Source organism: Mustela nivalis (assembly GCF_964662115.1).
Source record: "Mustela nivalis genome assembly, chromosome: 13".
NCBI lineage: Eukaryota > Metazoa > Chordata > Mammalia > Carnivora > Mustelidae > Mustela > Mustela nivalis.
In genome coordinates, this window is record NC_139032.1 from 3,909,948 (window position 1) to 3,930,989 (window position 21,042).

Genomic DNA, 21,042 nt, shown 5'->3' on the forward strand with positions numbered 1-21,042 from the left:
AACTCCACCCCAGCAGAGGAGTGGCCAAAGGGCAAAGCTGGAACAGTGCAGATTTGCAGCCTGGGAAGCCCCGAGCAGGCGTCTAACCTCCACACCTCCATTTCCAAGAAGCCCTAGTCTGTGCACAGTGACGGTCCCCTTCCTACAACAAATGACACCTCTGCACACAACCCTCAGCCGCGGGAGGACAGAAGGCAGCTTCCCAGGGGACCGAGATACCTGATGGGCCTCGCGTCGCCAATACAAATATGGAAGTGCCAGTTACACCGCACCCCACTCACTTTGCAGCTGCTCCACTGCCCTCATCGTTGTCGGAAGACGACGACGTAGAAGACCCTGGAAAGTACGCTGAGTCCACGTGGTTGGGGCTGCCACCTGGAGCTGGGTGGATTGGGGACGACCGTTCATACAGCGGGGTATGCTTTCCTTCGTGAGGAATGTTGCTGTAGGTGCTGTGCTCAGTCAGACTCTTTCCACTCGTTTCCAAAGTGAGGGCCGGCTCAGCGAGGCTGTACGGGTGTGGACCCTGGCCCGCGGCACCCGGGCTGGGCACCTGTGGGGCCTGAAACAGAGGGCAGGTGTTATGCATGCACTCGAGGCCTATAGGCTCAGCTCCCGTCAGTGCTGCCTGTTTTTAACTCAAGGAACACGGGCACCTGCTTCACATATCAGCTCAACAGCTTAAGAAATTATTTTAGCTTTTGCTAAAAGCTGATGCATGCACTCCCCCATCCCCCCCAACCAGGCAGGGAGACCCGCTGCAGGAGGTGGGGGAGGGTCTTACCACAGGCTTGGCTTGCAGAGGGGTCTGTGGAATGTTGAGCATCTGGGGGGGGACATACGGTGGCACGATCCCAGGCATTCCGAACGGATTTGGTCTGGCTGTTTCGTTGACAAGGAAAGAAAGCAGTATACTGGTTAGCAGAGGACATGCCCCGGGACACCACAGTGGCCAGCACATGCCCCCATCTGCCCTGTCCCCCCTCAGGTGACAACACACCACTGATCCCTACCTTCAAAAATTCATGTTTCACATGAAAAAACAGTACATTTTATGGTGATCAGCTTTATACACCGGGGCTAGGATTTTAACTTCTAGGCATCTGGGCCACCCTCTCTCTCTCTCTGCCCCTGTCAGCTTCTCAAAGCCCTAAGACTGCGATGTAGGGACAAAGCAGGGACAGACACTTCCCCTCAAGTAAGTGAGGCAAGGGATCTGCGTACTGAGACTAAAACTCAGTTCTTGGCTATTAAGTAGAAACAGTGAAGTGTGGAAGTTGCTGCCAGAACCTTTCAGTTTCCCACTGCTAAACAAAACCGTGATGGGGCAGCGTGTACCAATGTGTGTTCCGGGGCCAGTCACCTGGCTCTCTGTGCTCTGAGAACATGACTCCCTAAGCCTGCTCTGACGCACACTGTGCTCGCTCTGCTGCCCCGTGCTAATAGGAGCCAGAGCAGCCAGAACAGAAGTGTGTGGAGAAGCGGCTGTGGACACACGTCAGGACCGGGCTAGGTACTAAGTCGGGACGCACAGCCATCAGCTCAGCCCACAGACCTGCACACTTGCACGCCCAAGACCTCAGTGCCGTCACCTGGCACAACATGTGGTGACTGACAGGTGGTACTAAGGACTGTGACCTCAACATCAAAACACTTCCAAACACCATGAACTAGTTATTAATGCAATAAAAATGTGAACAAGACCCTTTGCAGCTTTGCTCCTCCATTGGACAGTCAGGTACGGGGTGCCTGTGAGGTCAGGCTGCAAGGCCAGGCCGGGGGTACCTGAGCCCCAAATGTTCCCACCATCCCACCACCCAAATGGTGGGAACAGACAGCAGACCTGGGGGCCACAAGCTACACGATCTCCTCCTTAGGCTTCTTTTAGAGAGTGAATAAAACCAAGCCTAGACACCCCTGAAAGCCAACATCCTTTACCAGGAAGGGTGTTCCTCCAACTTTAGAATCTGGGCAACTCCAAGCCAAACAAGGAGCCCACAGACTACCACCTCTCACCCCACCAACCTGCCAAGATAAACACATTTAAATTAAAAATAATAATAATAAAGCCTCCCCAAACCCAAACCCTCCCTCTCATTCTCTGAAAGAAAACTCCCACTGGTATATAACCTGAGCTCCAAGAGCCACCCAGTCCTGGTGGAGCAGGGAGAGAAGGGCCACAGCTCACTTCTCCCCACCCAAGAGGACCCATGTGCCTGGAAGCCACAGCCCGCTGCACAAGCCCGTCTCCAAGTGCCCGGCACACAGCCAGCACCAAGAAGCCGGGGGCACAACTTCCGCAACTGTGGGACAAGTAGCTGGGAATGATGACGCCAGCACATGTGCACATGCACTCACACGCTCACCCCACACAAACATGCACTCACATGCACATGCACGCACACTGGCCACACATACATGAGCACACACACGTGTTCACTACATTCGCCACACTCACCCCACAGACACACATGCTCACCACACCCATGTGCACACCCACTACACACATGTACACAGTCGCACATGCATGTTCACCACAAACATGCACTCACCCATACATGTGCACGTGTCTACTGCACACATGTGTGCATTCACCCCAAATATACCTGCACACGTTTACCACACACACACATAAACACCCCCCCATACACACACACATGTATGCACATGCAAACATCGGGGAACATTCCTGATCAAACAGCTCTGACCCAGGGGATTGGAACCTCCAAGTGTGAGTCACAAGACACTGGTTGTGTGCCTTCTCAGGAGATTCTGAATCATGGCCAGAACACCATGAACTCCATTCAAGCTCTAACGCTACAATTTAATCACCGTGAGAAGCGCAGTTTACAACCTCTTGTGGCTGACCCAACCCACGTAACTTCTGAGTAACTACACAGAAAGTCGGCCATGCCAATTCCCAGCAGTCCAGGGAAGGGGATCCTTTTGTCTCTATTTTTGGCCATTACGTGCTACCAACTTCCTGAAAAGCACAAACTTTCCTTAAAAACAAAAATAAACTATAACTTAAAAGCAAAGATTCCCAAAGTAAAGACAGTTTCTAAGATCACATTATAATCACTGACCTCAAACAAACCTTCAAGAACCTACAAAGCTACTTGCTAATCTATCAGAACCTGGTCCAGTAAGTGAATTAATCTGTCTACACTTCTGGGAAGGCTGTCGGATGGCCCGATGAGCCAGGCCTGCCTTGGGATGTGGTGTGCATCCCTGTGCAGGAGTTCTGGTTGGCAGCACCCCCCAGCCAGTACGCAGAGCACAGGGTGCCCTGTGACAAGGCCATCTTTCTCGGGACCAACCCCAGCTCGTGCGTGGAGGTTAACACCACCAGCCTGTCACTCTTCTTTTGCAGACACTCTACTAAGAGAGAAGGGCTGTCAGCAGATTATGCAGACAGAGACAGACAAGTGGAAACACTGTTTAAATACTATATGAAAAATATTTCCACTAAAAAATTTTTCAAAGACTTCTTTGTGCACGAGGAGAAAAGCACACGCACAACGCGGCCTGACAGCTACACTAAGTAAGCAGTGCTGTGGGCGAGCTGCACCTGCACCCCAGTGCCCCGGTGGAGCTGTTCAGCCGCTCCCTGAAGCCAAGAGAAGACACATGCTAACGAAGGACAGTGTTGACCAAGAAGGCCCGCTTAGAGCCAGTCAGCCTACCCGTGGCCCGGCCCACCTAGCACAGACTCATCGACCACCAGGCATGGCGCTGCAAGAGACGTTAGGCCAACCAAAGAAATGACAAAATCATGAACTCTTAAAATTCTCTAATGCCAAGGGATACATGATTTCAAGCACAATAAACAGCTCTGACAATTCAATATCCCTTACCACCAATTCTAATCTTGAATTCCTACAAAAAAGATCAAATTTTCCAATGACATTAACCGTCTTGAAACGGATGTATTTATTCAGCACTGATATTCTACAGAAGTTAAGACAGCCACATGGAGAATTTTATGTCACTTGCTTCCATCGTCTTCCAGATGAGTAGCTTCCGAAAGGCAGGCCACAGGCCAAGGACCGTGAGGGCAGAGGCAGGATGAGTGGAAGTTGGCCAGCTCTGAGGGACTGAACCCAGTCGCTTTCCAAGAACACCAGCTCCCATGGGCTCCCAGAGCTGGGACACACAGTCAGGCCCCCTGAGAGGAGCCAGGAGCCACCATCTGGACAAAGAAGCATGGGCAGGCAAAAGGCAAGGAAAGCTGAGAATCAAGCAAGTAGGTACCTGAATGAATCACAGACCCCCAGGAAGCACACTCACGCCAGCAGGAGTAAGAACTCCGGAACTGGGGCAGTTCACCGCGACAAAGACAGCCTTCCTGATCATGGGACTGTGGGCAGACAGCATTGCATGGCCGGGAGCTAGCGGACTGCTCCCCAGGCCCTGTTGCCCCGGGGTCTGGGCAGCACATGTGGACCTCACGGTATGGCATCACTCAAACCCACAAAGCACCTGAGTCTTCAAGAGCAGGAGTCTGATAAGTGACGAGTGTGTCCAAGTTGTATGCAAATCTGTCCAACTCCCCACTCACCCACTCCAAGCTAGAATGGTGGGGTCCCGCAGCAAAGGCTGCTGCGCACACGGGCTGGCAGAGATGGGGGCAGGAAGGAGCATCAATGCCTCACCAGGCTGCCCACATGGCTTCGGGAGCCCAACACAACAAACCAGTCTCTGTCCCCCGTGGATTTCAGAAATGCACAACCTGCAGGGACAGTCCCCGCCAACTGAAGTGGCCGTGCCCTTCTGTCACCACACCCTGAGAAACCGCCAACAGATCTGACCATGAGCTGGTCATCTTGCAAAGACACACCTTGTCAAATGGCTGCCGAGTTACCCCAAAATGACTGCTCACGTTTTTTTTTAGAAGATGACCTTTCAAAAAGCCATGAGACCAGACAGCCTGTATCACTTCATAGTACAAGGACTAAAATAAACACAAAAATCTGAATGAAAGGTCATGGGAACAGATGTCGAGCCTGAGGATGACGCTCAGGAATCGGAAGGAAGGGAGATGAGGTTCCACGTGAGAGTGCTGTGGCTTCTCCCTGGGGCCTGACATCACTTCCATGTGCACCAGCTTGAGATAAAAATGGGAACAGACAGACACACAGACACATCTCCAAAACCAGCAAGGGCAGAATGATGTGTATAACACAGCCTCTCATGAAAAATGAAAACACCACCACTGATTACTGCACACATATGAGGTAAGAAAACACAGACCTATTTGAGGGGACAAATGGGACCTCAGAAAAGTCTAATGTCTTTCTTTAAACGAAGAAAGATGTGAAACAAACACTGCCATTTGCTGACCCTGTTCCATGGGCGCACTGCTGCTTGTGGCACTGCACCCTATACTGACCGTTTTATTGAGTTTTCCACAATAAAAAAGCTTAAACAGAAACCATGGAAATGCTGGCTTTAGTAAGCGGAACCGTAAGGCCAAACACCACGTACACTTTAAAATGCCAAATTTCCAAAACCTACTAATAACATGCAACAGCAGTATAATGTGGAGTATCTGGACCAAAACCATAAGAAGCTATCATTCTACGGCCGAACAGCGGGAATACCGCATGAGCCCATGAGCACGGGCAGCAGCCAGGCTGACGCAGCACCTACACTGCAGCCTGGGGCAAACTCGTAGGGCGAGGAGGGTGATAGGCCTCTGGTGCAGGCAGCCGAGTGGTAGCAGGCAGGCTGTGGGCAGCGTGCGGCCGTCCCGCCATGCTTCCGCGGAGCCAGCATGGTCAGAGCAGGACAGAGCAGCACAGCAGTGCTGGTCCTCACTTGAGCTCGCTTGCCGGGCATCCACGAACCTGTCATCACCCTCTGCTCCGGGCAGGCTGTGCAACCTCTGCACCCGTGGGGTCCCACGTGGGCAACCCTGCACTCCTGGAGATGGCCCTGCCCCGTCAGCCGAAGCAGCTTCGCAGGAGCTGCGTCCTTCCTCCCAGGCTGTGTCTCCATTTCCGGGGTGACACCTGATGATACGCCCTGACAGGCTGGGAGGCACCCTGTGGGGAGGCAGAGCTGTATTTCCAAAGAGCCTGTTAACCTAGAAACCCCAGCAACAATTGATAGGACAGTCTGGTGACACGAGCGACACAGGCTATGTGGCCACAGGCTCCCCTTTAGTCACCAGAAAGGGACGCCTGCCAGCACAGCCCACAGCCCAGAACCAAGGAACACGGACCAACCCTCGTCCCTGCTCAAGTTTACACCTACACCTTCCTGAGCCCTGGCCCCGACAGCTGGGTACAGAAGGCCAGTGACAGGGTCCTCCTTCCAGGTGAGACAGCAATCCAGTATGCTCTCCTGTGACCCGGTCTGGGAGAAGGGTACCAGTGAGGATGCAGGCACGCAGGGGCCCCTTCCTACGGTTGCTGTCGCTCTGGTCTTGGCTTCCTGGGAGCAGCTCCCATCCCCAGGCAACCTGCTCACCGGCCTGTTCATGCAGGCTCCTCCCCAGCCTACACGATCTGGGGCCCGGTGTGTTCTGAAACCCTCCAAGCTCTCTCAGTGCCTTGCCAAAGTCCCCACGTGTGCCAGGCACCTCCAGACCCCTATTTCTGACAGTGCAAGCCCAGTCAGTTCCTCCTGCTTTAAGCCCTCCCCTTCACGAAAGCCACGGAAGTAAGCTGCCACCAGCCCCCATCCCACCCTGTTCTGTGCCTGTATGGGCGACAGCAGCTGCAGCGCTAAAAACTGTCTCTTCTGGGCGCCTGGGTGGCTCAGTGGGTTAAGCCTCTGCCTTCGGATCAGGTCATGATCTCAGAGTCTGGGATCGAGGCCCGCATCAGGCTCTCTGCTTAGTGGGGAGCCTGTTTCCTCCTCTCTCTCTGCCTGCCTCTCTGCCTACCTGTGACCTCTCTCTCTCTTTCTCAAATAAATAAATAAAATCTTAGGAAAAAAAAAAAAAAAACCGGTCTCTCCTCGGATTCCCTACACCTTGCTGAGGACCATGCAGCCACAGGAGCCACAGACGTGCCCTCCTCACCTTGGATGACAGACGTTCCTGCCACACTGCTCCTGTCTCCCACCCTGACCTCGCTCCTGCCTCCACCTCTCTCCAACCGAGCCCCGAGGGAAGTCCGCCTACATCTCCATCTCTACTTAGCATTGGGGTACAGACACGATGAAGAAAAGGGGACAACTGACACAGAATTCAGGGAGCTGGTGGGCAGGGAAACCTGAGGGGGAGATGTGGAGAGGGCTACTGGTCATGTTCCACTGAGGCTGCCTTCACTAATTGTACACAGGCTATTGGTCATGTTCCACATGCCCTGGGTGTGCAAAAGTTACCAAGTAACAACTTCTAACACTATAAATCCTGTGAGCTTCCAGAGCCCCTAGAGTAAATCTGAAGCCTCAGGCTGTGCTCAGATGCCACTGCCCACAGCCGCACCAGCACCCTGCCCTCCCCTGCATCCTGGTCTCCGGCCACTCCCTCCCACTCCTACCACGGCCAGAGCGACCACCTCGGGGTCTCCTCCATGTGGAAAAGACTTCCTCCCCATCGTCACCTTGCTCAACTCCTGCTCTACCCTCAGGCCTCAGCTCAAACATTAATGCAGTCAGGCAGAATCAAGTCCTGATTTAATCAGTACCAGCTCCGTGTCCCATCCTCCTGGATCTGCCCTCACCAGCTGTACGAGTCCATGTCTCAGTCATGTGCAAGGATGTGCAAGGCCCAGGACGACACGTCTGCTCTGCCACACCGTCCAGAACCTGGCAGGTGCTGGCATGGGCCGGATGGACACAGAAAGGTTTCTGGGTTTCTTAGCTAATAGATGTTGTTTTCTGAGCAGTTTTAAGTCTGTAGAAAACCTACGCAGAAAGCACACCCCTTGCATTCGTAAGATACATGTTCAACCAATGGCCTAATTCTGCAACATGACAATTGTGAACGAGAGCCCACAGTTCCAAAAGGATTCCTCTCGGTGCTCATTCTATGGGTTTGGACAAATTTGTAAGGACACATATCCACCACTATATTGTCACACAAAATAGTTTCATGCACCTAAAAATCCTCTATGCTCTGCCTACATTCATCTCTCCGCTGACTTTCCACTGGCCCCATGGCTGTGCTTTTTCCAGAATGTCATGCAGTTTGAATCACAGAGTATGGAGGCCTGGCAGAGTGGCTTCTCTCACTGAATGTATTTGAGGTCTTCATAAGTTTATAACCCTTTTTTTTAAAGCACTGAATAATACGTCATTGCCTGGATGGACCGCAGTCCAAGATGTCCCAGTCTTGACCCAAACTCTGACCCAGGTCACCTCATATTCCAGGCCACACAGCTGTCGGCCTGCACTTCCAGGCAACCCAAACTGTGCCCAATGGCTCAGGTCTCCGCCACAGTCAGCAGCACCAGGAGACCCTGCAGAAAAGGCTTTAATGTAATACATGGGAGTTATCGCCCATATGGATCTGCTTAAAAACACTGCCCCAAACACCACAAATTCTTCCCCAACCCACCACCGTTCCCCAAAACCCACAGACAGGAGGTGAAACTAAATTCCAGGAGTGTCACCTCCATCCATAAAATACTTCCCTCACATGTTGTTTGACAACATAAGAACACAAGACCACTTTGTACAACATTACAACGTTTTAAGAAGCTCAAATTTAGGGGCGCCTGGGTGGCTCGGTCAGTTGAGTGTCTGCCTTCGGCTCAGGTCATAATCTCAGGATCCTGGGATCGAGCTTCCCATCAGGCTCATACTCAGCAGGGAATCTGCTTCTCCCTCTGCCCCTCCCCCTGCTTGTGTGTTCTCTCTCTCCCCCCTAAATAAAATCTTAAAAAAAAAAAAAAAAGGCAACAGCTGAAATTTAAAAGTACATGTAAAGCCCATCTCATGTAAAGCCCATCTCATCTCTTCAACGTATTACCAGCCCTGTTAGCAGCTCAGACCAGGGCCAAACACAGCCTCATGCCCCTTTCCACCGTGACCTTCCTGCTTGCCTCCTCCTGAGCAAATTTCTAGTCCCCAGTACACTACAGTGACTATTTCAACTACCATGTCACACAAGGACCAAGTGTCACCTCAAACACACAAGGAGCAAAGATGCCCTTCTGGGAGCTCCTGCCAGGCTCTGGGGCTACAGGCTGTTCCTTGCCTTTCCCAGCCACACTCCGAGAACAAAGACAGTGTCTGCCCTATGACAAGTGGTCATGGGGCATGTCACATACACCCATCTCCATAACCATGAAGTCTGAGGCTGGAGGCCATAGGGTCAGGATGTCCTCCCCCGGTGTCAGACCTTGCCTGTCACCTGTCTCGACAGTGTCCACTGGGTGCCCCTGCCATAGAAATAAAGCAACAAACTTGACCTGCCCTGCCACATGTCCCTCTGTCCAGCACAGTGACCCCAAATCAAGATTTCACAGCCCCAGTTTAATAGCTTTTCCTGGATCAAGTCACTTAGTCAAATACTTTCCCATAGGGGCACAAGGGTGAAGGTGGCAGGTGGGGCCCTGGTTGCCCCAGACCTGACATTCCTGGGGGAGGGGTGGGAGGCAGTGTACAGAGAATTAAAGCCAAGTGCTGACACATGATGGCCGGTGGCTGATGGCCTCAGAGAGGTGACAACGAAGCCAGGACCTCAGGAACTGGAGTATCCCAGGCACAGGAGGTCAGGAATCACTCTTGGCTGCAGGGCGCTGAGGCCCTAAGATAGGAGATAGCCCGGCACATCCCAGGGGGAAGTCAGCAGGGCCTGGACAACACAGGGCTGATGCTGCAGGACCAAGCTGTGGGGAAAGCAGGGGCACGGCTCAGAATTTGTCCCAAGCATGAACAGACTGCCCATGCCAAGTAGTTTTCAACAGCACCATAGCTGTGGGGAACCAGAGTACCAGCTGTGAGCCCCAACCTGTCAGAAGCCCCAACTGTGGGTCCCAATGGACAGAACAGTGAAGCCACCATGCCTGCAGCCCGGCCCTCCTTGGGCACTGGGCACCCACAGAGACCACCACCAGCAGCCAGCACTCCTCTGTGACCTGTGGGTTCCCCACACACACTGCAGCTCTACGTCTGAGTGAGCTGATGAACATGCCACGTGAGGGACGACTCTCTGGGACATTTCAAAGCTGGGACTAACCTTCTGAAACCAGTACAAAGTGGTGCTCTCTAACCACACCAGGAACAAGCAAGCAAACGCAACAGAAACAACAGTGGGCAGCATGATCTCTTGAGTTTTATGGCTCTGGACAAAGAGAGGCGATCAGGCTCAGGGAGAAGTCTAGCACATAGGTAGGCTCAGGGCTTCACAGCCTCCCATGAGAGCAGCACCAGACAGACAAGCTTCAAGCAAACAGCTTATAATTACTTTTATTCACCAATTTCAAATCTCTGAGTTAAATTTGGTCTTTTGCAAACAAAATACAAAAAAAAAAAAAAAATAAAGGTAGCAAAGGAGAAGACACCTATTCACTTTTCTGAGTTGGATTTACAAAGGGGTCTGCAGGTCCAGAGGCCTCCCCGCAGAGCATCCCGTGGACATCCCCTGGCCCGCCCCCGACTCCCAGAAGGTCAGTTTGTCCTGCTTCTCAACCCTTTCAGGGGCTACTGCAAGTCTGCCCAGGAGGCACGGCTCCACACGCTCGTGCCGGCTGCAGAAACCTCACTTCAGATGAATAAAACTACATGACCACTGGGCCCACGTTTTCATCTCTCTGGTGACTGCATGGTCAGCGTCCATCACAGAGGCTTGGATTTACTTACCTAAGTAATGTGCTGGGTGAAATGCCATAGGCTTACTAGTCGCTGAGTAATATCCAATTGCTCTCTTAAATCGAATAACTTTGTCATCTGTTCTAGACTGAAATAAACGTAGGAAAACCTTTGTAAATTGCATGCCACTGGTCGTGTGCATGAACATACTTTCACAATTCAGCACATGTATCATCTATAGCTTTTCAAGTTAGAGAAGAGTTTAGAATGACATTAAAATCTTCCAGGAATGGTGCCTGGATGGCTCAGTTGGTTGGGTGATTGCCTTCGGCTCAGGTCATGATCCCAGAGTCCCGGGATCAAACCCTGCTTCAGGCTCCCTGCTCAACGGACAGCCTGCTCCTCCCTCTGACCCTCCCCCTCCTCGTGCTCTCTCACTCTCTCTCTCTCAAATAAATAAATAAATAAAATCTTTAATAAATAAATAAACAAACAAACTTTATTTTAAAAAATTATCTTCCAGGAAAACCAACACATCAGACACTAATCCTCTCAGAGTGACGTGGGTAACACCGACTGGTCCCCACGAGGAATCCCAGCCTTCTCTGGGCCACATCCCTGATGCTGCCTGGGGAAGTTTTCTGTCCTGTCTCCAGCAAGCAGGACAGTTGTTTCAGCTTTCCAGAGAGACATGGGAGGTCACACCAACCCCATGTCCTCTATTAACCCCGACCTGCTCACATTCCCTACTTTATAAAAATAAAAGAGGAAGAAGAAATCCCTGACCATCACCTGAAAGGATGGATAAGGCATATTCACAATTCCACTTGGCCCATGTGATAGGTCTGTCTTCTCAGGAGAAACGTTATCGATCATGATGGAGAACGGAGGAGTGAAGACCTCCCAGGCATCCACCTCAAGCCCTCCCGGTGCAGCCGCAGGGGAGGCTGGGAGCCAGGTGCCGGGCCCCTGCCACCCCCACCCCCACTGTGCAGAGTGCTCCGAGCCTGCGCTGTACCTGAGAATGCTGGAACACGTCTTTAGCTACGGCATCCAAGTCCGAGGGGTCCTGGATATTGCGGACGTAGTCGGCCACAGCTTTGATCACCACATCGCATGGCGGCAGGACTAGCTGGTGGGCCCGGACCTGAGAAACAAGTGCACAGGTCAGTAGGTGAGTCCCAAGGGCAGGGCCCAGAAGCTGCATGCCCCATCATGACCCCTCTGTAGGTCCTGGCCCCAAGACTCTGGGGCTGGGGCTCAAGCCCTGGCTCCCCATGGGTATTAAGTACAGTTCAGCCACTTCCACTGACCTAGGTCACAGAGCACCTGGCAGTCCTGCGTCACTTCTGACACGTCTGCAGCCTGCTCACCATCAGTCCTGGACCGCAAACCCCATGCCCCACAGCAGCAAACATGGCATAAGAAGCCACGGGCTGCAGACACTTCCACTCTTCCTATGCCAGCCAACAGAAGGCCATGACAGGTGGATGTAGCCCTGGCACCAGAGTGCCAAGAAAGCCAAGTCAGCTCTGAATGGAAAGAAAAGATGGGTCCCTGACTGCAGATGCTGATGGTCGTGGCTAGTGAAAGATACATGGAGTAAGTGTCGGAGTATTTCATTGTCCCAGAATAGCTGATTCCACAAAAAAGTAAGTAAACGGACTTTTTTTAAAAAAAGGTTTTATGCTCTTTAATAAAAACTAAAACACTATGAAAAAAAGATATAACTTCAGCCGTAACTAGAGTTTTGCTCTTCTCTTAGAAACAACAATGAATCAGGCAGTAAGTTTGTTTTTAGCAATTAAAAAAGTCAAATGATAGCAAAAAGTAATCTTTATTTCCCACATAGCCACAAAGGTCACAAAGAAAACAGGGCACAGATCCCAAAAAGTCCTCTGCCTCCAGAGCTGTCTGCTCCTGCCTGCCACCCTGTGACTGTCCAGGTGGGCCCAGTGTCACCTCAGGGTCCTCCAGGGTGGATGGGGAGCAGGGGAGCTGGCTTCACAGATGAGGAGTGAGGAAGGGTCACAAGCCACGGACTGCAGTGGCCCCCGAATCTGGAAGAGGCAGGAAACCTACTTCCAGAGCTTCCAGAAGGACTGTGGCTTTTACAACGTTACAATGATAAATCTGAGTTGGTTTTTGTTTATTTTTTTAAGATTTTTTATTTATTTATTTGACAGAGAAAGAAGGAGCACAAGTAGGCAGAGAGGCAGGCAGAGAGAGGGGAGAAGCAGGCCCTCCGCTGAGCAGAGAGCCCAACGCAGGGTTTGATCCCAGGACCCCAAGATCATGACCTGAGCTGAATGCAGAGGCCCAACCCACTGAGCCACCCAGGCGCCCCATAATCTGAGTTGTTTTAAGACATGCACACACGTGCACAAAGACAGAGAAAAACGAAGAAAATCAGAAAATCTAAGCCTGAGCATATGACATGGAAGACCCACCAGAAAACAGACAGACACTTTTAAGACACTGACCATCAAGAAGATTTTCAGATGTGTAGACTACATTCACTCTCTTTTCACAGAAGAAACAGATTTTCTTTCTTTCTTTTTTTAAAGATTTTATTTATTTATTTGACAGAGATCACAAGTAGGCAGAGAAGTAGGCAGAGAGAAAGGGGAAGCAGGCTCCTTGCTGAGCAGACAGCCCGATGCGGAGCTCGATTCCAGGACCCTGAGATCATGACCTGAGCCGAAGGCAGAGGCTTATTAACCCACTGAGCCACCCAGGCACCCCAGGAACAGATTTCCTTGAAGCACCATTCCTCACGTCCGAGTCGCGGTTCTCAGGCCCTGTGTGCCGGTCACTAGTGCTCATGAAAGGACACCCCATCACGAGGCCTCTAGAGAGCCACACACATCTAGGCGCACACATCCCAAGCTCAGGCCCAGAAACCCAACTCCCCCATGAAGACAAAAGCCCACGGGGGCACACGTTCCACGGGGATGAAGCCTGGCAAACAGCACGTGCCAGTCAGTCTGGGAGGAATTCAAGTTCCATCTGTGCTCCCCCTTCTGGGGCGTCTGGTCCCATGGCCGGGCAGGAGCGCGGCCAGCTGGTGGCAGCCCAGGAGGGAAGAGTCAGAACAAAAACCCTGCGCTGTCCTCATGGAACAGGGACGGGGCTAGGGACAGCCGTGCCTGAGGGTCCAGGGCCTCAACTCCTGGCCTCAGCAGCGTGGGCCTGGCTGACCAGGTGTGCCCCTGGCTCCCTGAGAGCTTACGAGGCCCTCGAGGTTTCACGCCATATTGGCAAGGCTGGCTGTTGTACAAGGACTTTAGATACAGAACAGAGTGATGACAACATGGTGAGAACAGAACCTATATAAAATGGCCAAGTTTGAAAAGGGCTAACCCCCAGGGCGAGGAGCTAACAGGGGGAGAACCTCTCCTGGGGTGCACACGCTGCCACTGGGACTCTGCCGATGATGGGGAGTCACTCAGGGTCTGTCCCGCCTCGAGTGAAAACGGCCATCTGTCACTTTCATTCCCGTGGACATCCCTGCTTCACTCCCACTGACTGCCATGCTCAACAAGCCTTGAAGGAAACGGACGCTACCGATGAAGGCTCCTGAGCGCCAACCCCATCCCCGAATGGCACACAAGTCCCCAGGGCCCTGACTTCCTCACACCAGCCGCCCCTGGCCTTGAAGCTTCATTCAGAATCAAGCTTCCCAAACCACCTCGGTGAGAAACCGGGGACAGCGGCCAGGTCCAGGGGGCAGCCTAAGCGCACTCATAGCTCGAAGCACATCCCAAGGGCCTCAGTGCACACAAGAGGCTTTAACTCAGGAAGAAAGAATACACAAAGTAATTTCTACAACTCAGATGGCACTGTTATAACCTCAAAACATTTGGCAAAAGATTATACACGTTTCAAAACTATTTACCACAGTATTCCTTTCATGAGAAAGATTCCTGGTACGTTCAAATATGCCTATATCTGCAAACAACCAATTTATTAAACTTCTGACATTCTTGACAACTTTTAATTTGTACTTTCTTTAAAACCTTGCCATGCGCTGCACTGGGGAGGAATCGCATATTCCTATGGTCTGGGAAACAGAGCTGAGAGCGACAATCTGGCAGAGAAAGCCAACAATCCCTCAAGATTCCAGCTACCTCCAACACGGCCCATGGCCCCCCTCCACACACACCACACAAAGGAGTTTCTCTGCCAACTCTCCGCTGGTACAAAATGATGACATGCTGTCCCTCAAAAAGCGCTAAATCCTCCCGAACATTCTGGAGGAGCACAGGAACACCCACCCCCCCACCCAGACACAGAAGCAACTGTAGGGAACTTACAGCAATCCCTCCCTGTCCACTCAAAAAAACAAAATCACACTCAAACCCCAACTCAAACTCGCTCCTTGGAGAGAGGCTTCAAAGTATTTTTCTGGAAGTCCTACTTCTCCTTTTTTTCTTTTCTTTGAGCAGTTGTACTTTTATTTTAGCCCAAAGCTTAACATTAGGAGAAAAACCAAAACTTAAATTGCAATAGATCTAAGTTAAAGTTGGAAAAATGTACTTTTTGTCTGCAAGGATAGAAAGTAAATTCTGTTTAATTAAAAACCAAATGTTTGCAATCATCTGCCTTTTCGGAGCACTTTGTAGCAACTGCAGTAATTGTTAGTTATACACTTTGCAAACAAAAAGACAAAATCTATGAGTGGAGAGGACCTCCCAGTGTGTGCAGCAGCCCGGTGTGCAAACAGGACAACTGGTGGCAGACAGACACAGCCTGGCGGGAGCTGGCAGGCACAGCCTCAGACGAGGCCATCAGCACGGAACCCCATCCTGCCCCAAGGTCTCATTTCCTACTGAAGACCATGTGCTGCTGTCTCCTGTGGGTCATGGGCAGGTGGTGGGTGCGAAAGGCACTCAGCCAGGTGGCCCCCATGATGGCCCTTCCTGTACCCTCTGGCTTCCCCTCTGGGACCCCTCAGACCCACAACCCAGCAGGTACCCCCCACATTTTGCCAGTTGCGATAATCCCGTTCCATGTGCCGCTCTGGACACCCTTTACCTTGTATTTTCTTCTGCACCCACTGCTGGAGCTGTCATGAACTCGGTGCTGTGAGCACAGGACGAACCCATCTGCAGGGATGCGACCAGGTCCATGAAAGCCCCAGCGCAGCCAGCACCAGTCGCCACAAGCAGCAACAGGCTCCCACTCTTTCAGGCCCCATTCCCATCCATACCTAGCAATTCAAGGGCCACAACACAAGTTCACGTCTGTCTCCCCAAGGAGACAATCTCTTCCCACCCCTGAAGGTGAAATAACGAGGGTCCTGCCATAGAATCAACTTGCGGCTGCCAGGTTCCAGTATTCCACTACTTCCGTGATTCTGTTACCTTACCTTGGCTCCATTTCAAAAATTAAAAGACTTGTCCACAAATTAATTTAAATGGCACAATGCAGTTACCACATGACATTTTAACTGTTAAACCCATGATGCCACAGCAGCAAAGGATGCCACTAAACTCCAAGATTCTCTCCCAGACAGTATGGAGACTACATCAAATGCCAGTCTAAAGCTTTCTAAAATGTGTCACAAAAAAGGATAATTTGACAGGATCTTAATGTTCACATGATGGAATAAAAAGTTTCTACTGAAACAGCAACTCCCTTCTCGAAGCAATGACGCCCTGGCCGGGGAGCATCCTGTGAGCCACAAATGCAGGGAAGCGTTGGCCTCGCAGACCGGGGGGCGTCCCACATGGACACAGTGGCACAGCCACGGAAGTCAGGGGAAGCTGGCTGTGCCCATGGAAGTCGTTTCTTCCATGAGGTCAAAGCACGGGCACACGTTCCACTTGCGAACAGATCTGTTCCAGGTCTAATGGTATCAATTCCATTCTCAATATTGTTGTTGGCTTTTTAAGACAAAAAATTGGGTGATCTCCAAATCAATAGGTCACATTTTTATGTTATATAACTTTTTACCTCCTTTTTAAAGAACAGATATTCTCACTGAGAATTTGTCTTCACTTCAGTACCCTCCTATTTAAGCCTATTTAAGTTGTCAGGCACTGACAACAACCTGAACACGTCCACAGTGTTTCATGCCTGCCGCCCCATGAACAGCACCCAGCAAGTGCATCTGTGTTGCCTTTTTTTTTTTTTTTAAGATTTTATTTATTTTAGAGAGAGAGAGATCACGAGCAGAGGAAGGGGCAGAGGGAGAAGTAGGCTCCCTCCGAGCATGGAGCCCGATGTAGGACTCAATCCCAGAACCCCAGGATCACGACCTGAGCCAAAGGCAGATACTTCACCGACTGAGCCAGGTGGCCACCCAGGCCCCCCACCCAACTTTTTTATAAAGATCTTACATGTTGCATCTTTAGGAAAAGAGCATCAGGATACTGACACACAATTTAGCTGAACATATTTACATACACCAGTTCCTTAACATGAAAACTCAGCCCCCGCACACACCCAGGGAACCAGCCAGTCAAAAGCCGGGTAAACCGCATTTGGACGTGCACACACGCAAAGGGACGCTGACCAGGCGGGGCTCCAAGCCTGGCGAAGGGAGCCCACAGTGAAGTTTCACCTGCCATTAAATTATCTTTCTCCTGTGCATTTTCTTCATAGAGAATAAATCATCTGGGGCCACGTCAGTCTTTTTCTTCATGTTGACAGGAATCTGGAATCCTCAGATGTAAATGGGGCCCCTGCGGCAGCAACTGTGTGGGGACGCACACGGGACCCGCCGTCCACCACGCCCCCACCTGCATGAAGAAGCTGCGCGCCTGACTTCAGTGACAACATTTATAAAGCTGACACTGGAAGGGAAGACAGATGCACAGAGCCAGACCATGTCTGACTTCACAGCACATCAGTTTACAGTAAACAATACAGTTGGTGACTTGAAGTATTTTCTTTATAAAGATACTTAGGAAATAGAAATGTTATAATCCAAATGCTTTAAAATGAAGCAAAGTTAAAAATAAGATGCAAAGTGTAACAGATTCACATTGGTTTTGTTTGAAAACCACTGCAGTTGTATTTTAATTCTGCTGATAATTGTCATCTTAAGTACATCAAAGTTCGCTGGTATCTTATTTTGCTTTTAAAAATCTTATAGTACACTCTTAGGGATTAAATAATAATATCAACATTTTCAAAACATTTTATAGGAACTTTTTACATCGGAGATTACAGTGCTACTATTTTGGTTAGTCTGAAATAAATTTTGACTAAGTGAAAAAAGATAAGAACAAAAAACCCTTACGATCTCTTCCAGCTTGTATCCAAACTTTGCATAAATGCTATCCACCCATCATGGACATTTCTGCGAGCGCTGGGCTCTCCCACTCTTTATCCTCTCGTCTGATGAACTGCTCAGCGCGAGGCTATGAGCAAGCTGGAACGCGCACCACTCTCACGTCAATGACTGGGACAGCGCAACTGTCACGGCCACTCAGTCCCCCTCCGGCCGGTCGTCAGCACAACTGGCTTGAGCTCTGAGACCCACATGGCTCTCTGCAGGCCTCCCCGCTAACTGAATCAACACACCACAAACCCAGGATTCCGGGGCTTGCTGCTGCTCCCACACGGCCTCCCAGCCGCTCACCAGAACACAGGTGAGCAAAACACAAGTTCCACACAACAGCTCTCTGAAGCAGAACCTGACCCCTCCATCACCATTAGGAAAGCCACAAGATGTGACGGCAGCAAGTCTGAATTCTGGCAGTGACAGGGAAGGAAACCAGAAAGCCACTTCGCCAACACTCATTCACTCGCGCATGAACGCGGGATGTCAGAGACTTGTGTTCTTGTTGGAGAACACAACAAGACAAACTGCTAACCCAGGAGGGCCCCTTGAAGGGCCGTGTAGAAGAACATCGCTGCGTTTTACCCTCACACCACCACCATGTGGTCCACTGGACATCCTCAGGGGACAGAGGGCCCTACGGAGGTGCTCACTTGTAGGACCACCCAGGTGAGCAGCACGCCCACCGTCCCAAGGCAGACCATACTCCCACTCCCACCTTCTAAGTGACACCGCACCTAGGGTGGAGATGTCAGCAGGGACGGCTGTTTCTGAGAATGAGAATACAGGGCGGTACACGCACTTAGACAAGTAGGAACACCATATCCAGTGTGCAGGTGGAGCGTCCCGGTGGAGATGCCCTGGCAGATGGTGAGCTACCCCCTGCAGTCAGGGAAGGGGTCTCATGGTTGAGCTACACTGGACAGAGCTCAACACAGCGATGGCAGCTGAAACCCTAAGAGCAGATGAGATGTGTCGGAAAGCCCGAGGCCGCAGCAAGATGTGAATGGACCACAGGGAACACACACCCACTGTGGTGGCCCAAATTCACCGCAGGGTTAAGGCGCCGGGCACGCTACTAGAGGCCACCCTCCGGAGATCTACAGAGGAACAGTGGGGCTGGGGAATGTGGGAAAGACGAAAGCACATTTACAAATTGAGGGCTACGAGAGCACAGGGGTGACAGGGCCAGGTGTGCAGGGCCCACATGCGTCTGGTGACAATAGCTCAGCTCAAGAACACAGCACAGACCAGTCTCCGACCAGAGAAGGCAGTGGCAAGGGGCCTGGCCAGGGAGAAGAGGCAGTGGGGAGGGGGCCACGGGGACAGGAGCCCCAGCGCTGGGACGAAGGGTCTGTAAGTGGGAGCAGTGTGAGACCAGGAGAGCCCAAAAGACAGAGATGAATGTTCATGACATGTTCGGGAAGGATTTTACCTGCGGGCACGGGCAGCCCGGTTCGTGATGGGGAGCCTAACGTTTAAATCTGCTTTTCGGAAGCATTTTATATGCAGTGAAACCCGTCCACCTCAGGCACACAATCCACTGAGTTCTGAGGAAGGCACACCTTAGCAGAGCCAGCACTGCCACGGGGAACAGAGCCCAAGATGCCCCTGTCCCCAGTGTCCCTTCCCAGCCAGCTCAGGCAGCAGCAGCACACAGTGCCCTCTCTCGAGTTCTTCCCTCCCTGGGATCTACCCAGCGGCGGGCTCAGAGATTGCCTGTGTGTCTGAGATCTCACTGAAGAGAAGTTGGTTCCCTCCCCACTCCCAGGCCTTCCCGTCTGACTCTATTCCACCCATCATTCACCAGCCGGCCAAGGGGTGGTTCTGAGGCCCCACATAAAGCCACAGGGAAACTGAGGCCTAAGTGTGAGCGAACACCCAGCTTCATTTGGGGTGAGTGCCACCAAGTGGGAGCGTGGCTCACAAGGGAGTCGTATGTTCAGTGTTGTGGGAAGCTGCCGGGCTGCTGTCCAGGTAGCCACTCGGCATACTCCCATGGAAGCCACCTGAAGAGCGAGAGGCTGTACCATCTTGCCGCCTCCCCTGGCTATGGCTGGCATTCCCTAAGGATGTGAAGGGCCTCTGCGCACCTACAGAACGGTCCGGAAAATGCCTGTTCAAACTGTCCCCATCCCTTTTTTGCTGGGTCCTATCTTCTTACGGTGCCTTCCTTTATAAATTCTGGACACAGGTCTGTTACCAGAAATACACTCTGTCCCCTTCCCTCAGCCACTAGCTTTTCATTCTTTTCACTAAGAAATCTTTGACTCAATCAAGGTCATAAAGATTTCTGATGTTTTTTTCTAGACTTGATTTTAATATTCTTTTCATTTTTGCTCATGGATATCCCATTACTATAAAAACTATCCCTTCCCCATTTTATTGGGGTTTCTAACACGAAAGCCCTCCAGCTCTGTTCTTCCTTCTCCACATTCTTGTTGTTATTCTAGGTCCTTTATAGTTCCACATGAATTTTAAAACAGTTTTCAATTACTTTAAAAAAATAAAAGCTTGCTAGTGTTCTGATAGGGAGGTAATAAAATCTAAGTAAGCCTTTTAATCCACAAATGCAGTGCTTCTTTCCATCTAGGTCCTTCTTTGACCACCACTGTAAACTCACCTCCTGCTCAGGTGGGCAGTTCCCAGGTGGGCAGAAAAGATGGCGCGGCACCATCAAGGGAAGAGGGTTTGATAGGCAGGGGGTGGACGTGAGGCCTGGAGCAGGTGGTGCTGGCATAGCCAGCTTGAGAGGGCACCCCCGAATGGAGATACTGAGAGGAGGGGAGCAGAGAGCCCCCAGAGGCCCAGCAGCAAGTGTCCACCCTGAGAACTAGCACCGGCAGAAGGTGGTGGTGACAGAGGGTGAGGAGTAGTGAAGTTTAAAGTTTACGAGCGGAGATAGAGCTCTTCTGGGAGGACACCCAGGGCAGGCCTCTGGGCCCAGGAGGCCGTGGTCCAGCTGGGCCGACCGCACACCTGACCGGAGGTGAAGGACATAGAGCCAAGCTGTCCCGTAGCCCCAGTGCGCTGAGCTCACA

The 21,042-nt window shown here is 51.4% G+C and overlaps 1 protein-coding gene across 6 annotated transcripts in view; it reads right to left on the bottom strand.

Annotated features, from left to right (window-relative positions):
- FAM120A (family with sequence similarity 120 member A) overlaps positions 1-21,042 on the bottom strand; it is a 96,693-nt gene that overhangs the window by 48,204 nt on the left and 27,447 nt on the right. For 3 of the 6 annotated variants that reach the window (XM_082694246.1, XM_082694245.1, XM_082694244.1), the window contains exons 4-8: positions 11,729-11,857; positions 10,762-10,858; positions 5,850-6,047; positions 785-882; positions 282-562 (exon numbers count right to left, since the gene is read on the bottom strand). In XM_082694246.1, coding sequence (XP_082550372.1) covers positions 282-562; positions 785-882; positions 5,850-6,047; positions 10,762-10,858; positions 11,729-11,857 — 803 coding nt within the window. The remainder of the gene's footprint in view (positions 1-281; positions 563-784; positions 883-5,849; positions 6,048-10,761; positions 10,859-11,728; positions 11,858-21,042) is intronic. The other 3 variants (XM_082694249.1, XM_082694248.1, XM_082694247.1) reach the window with 1 other exon arrangement.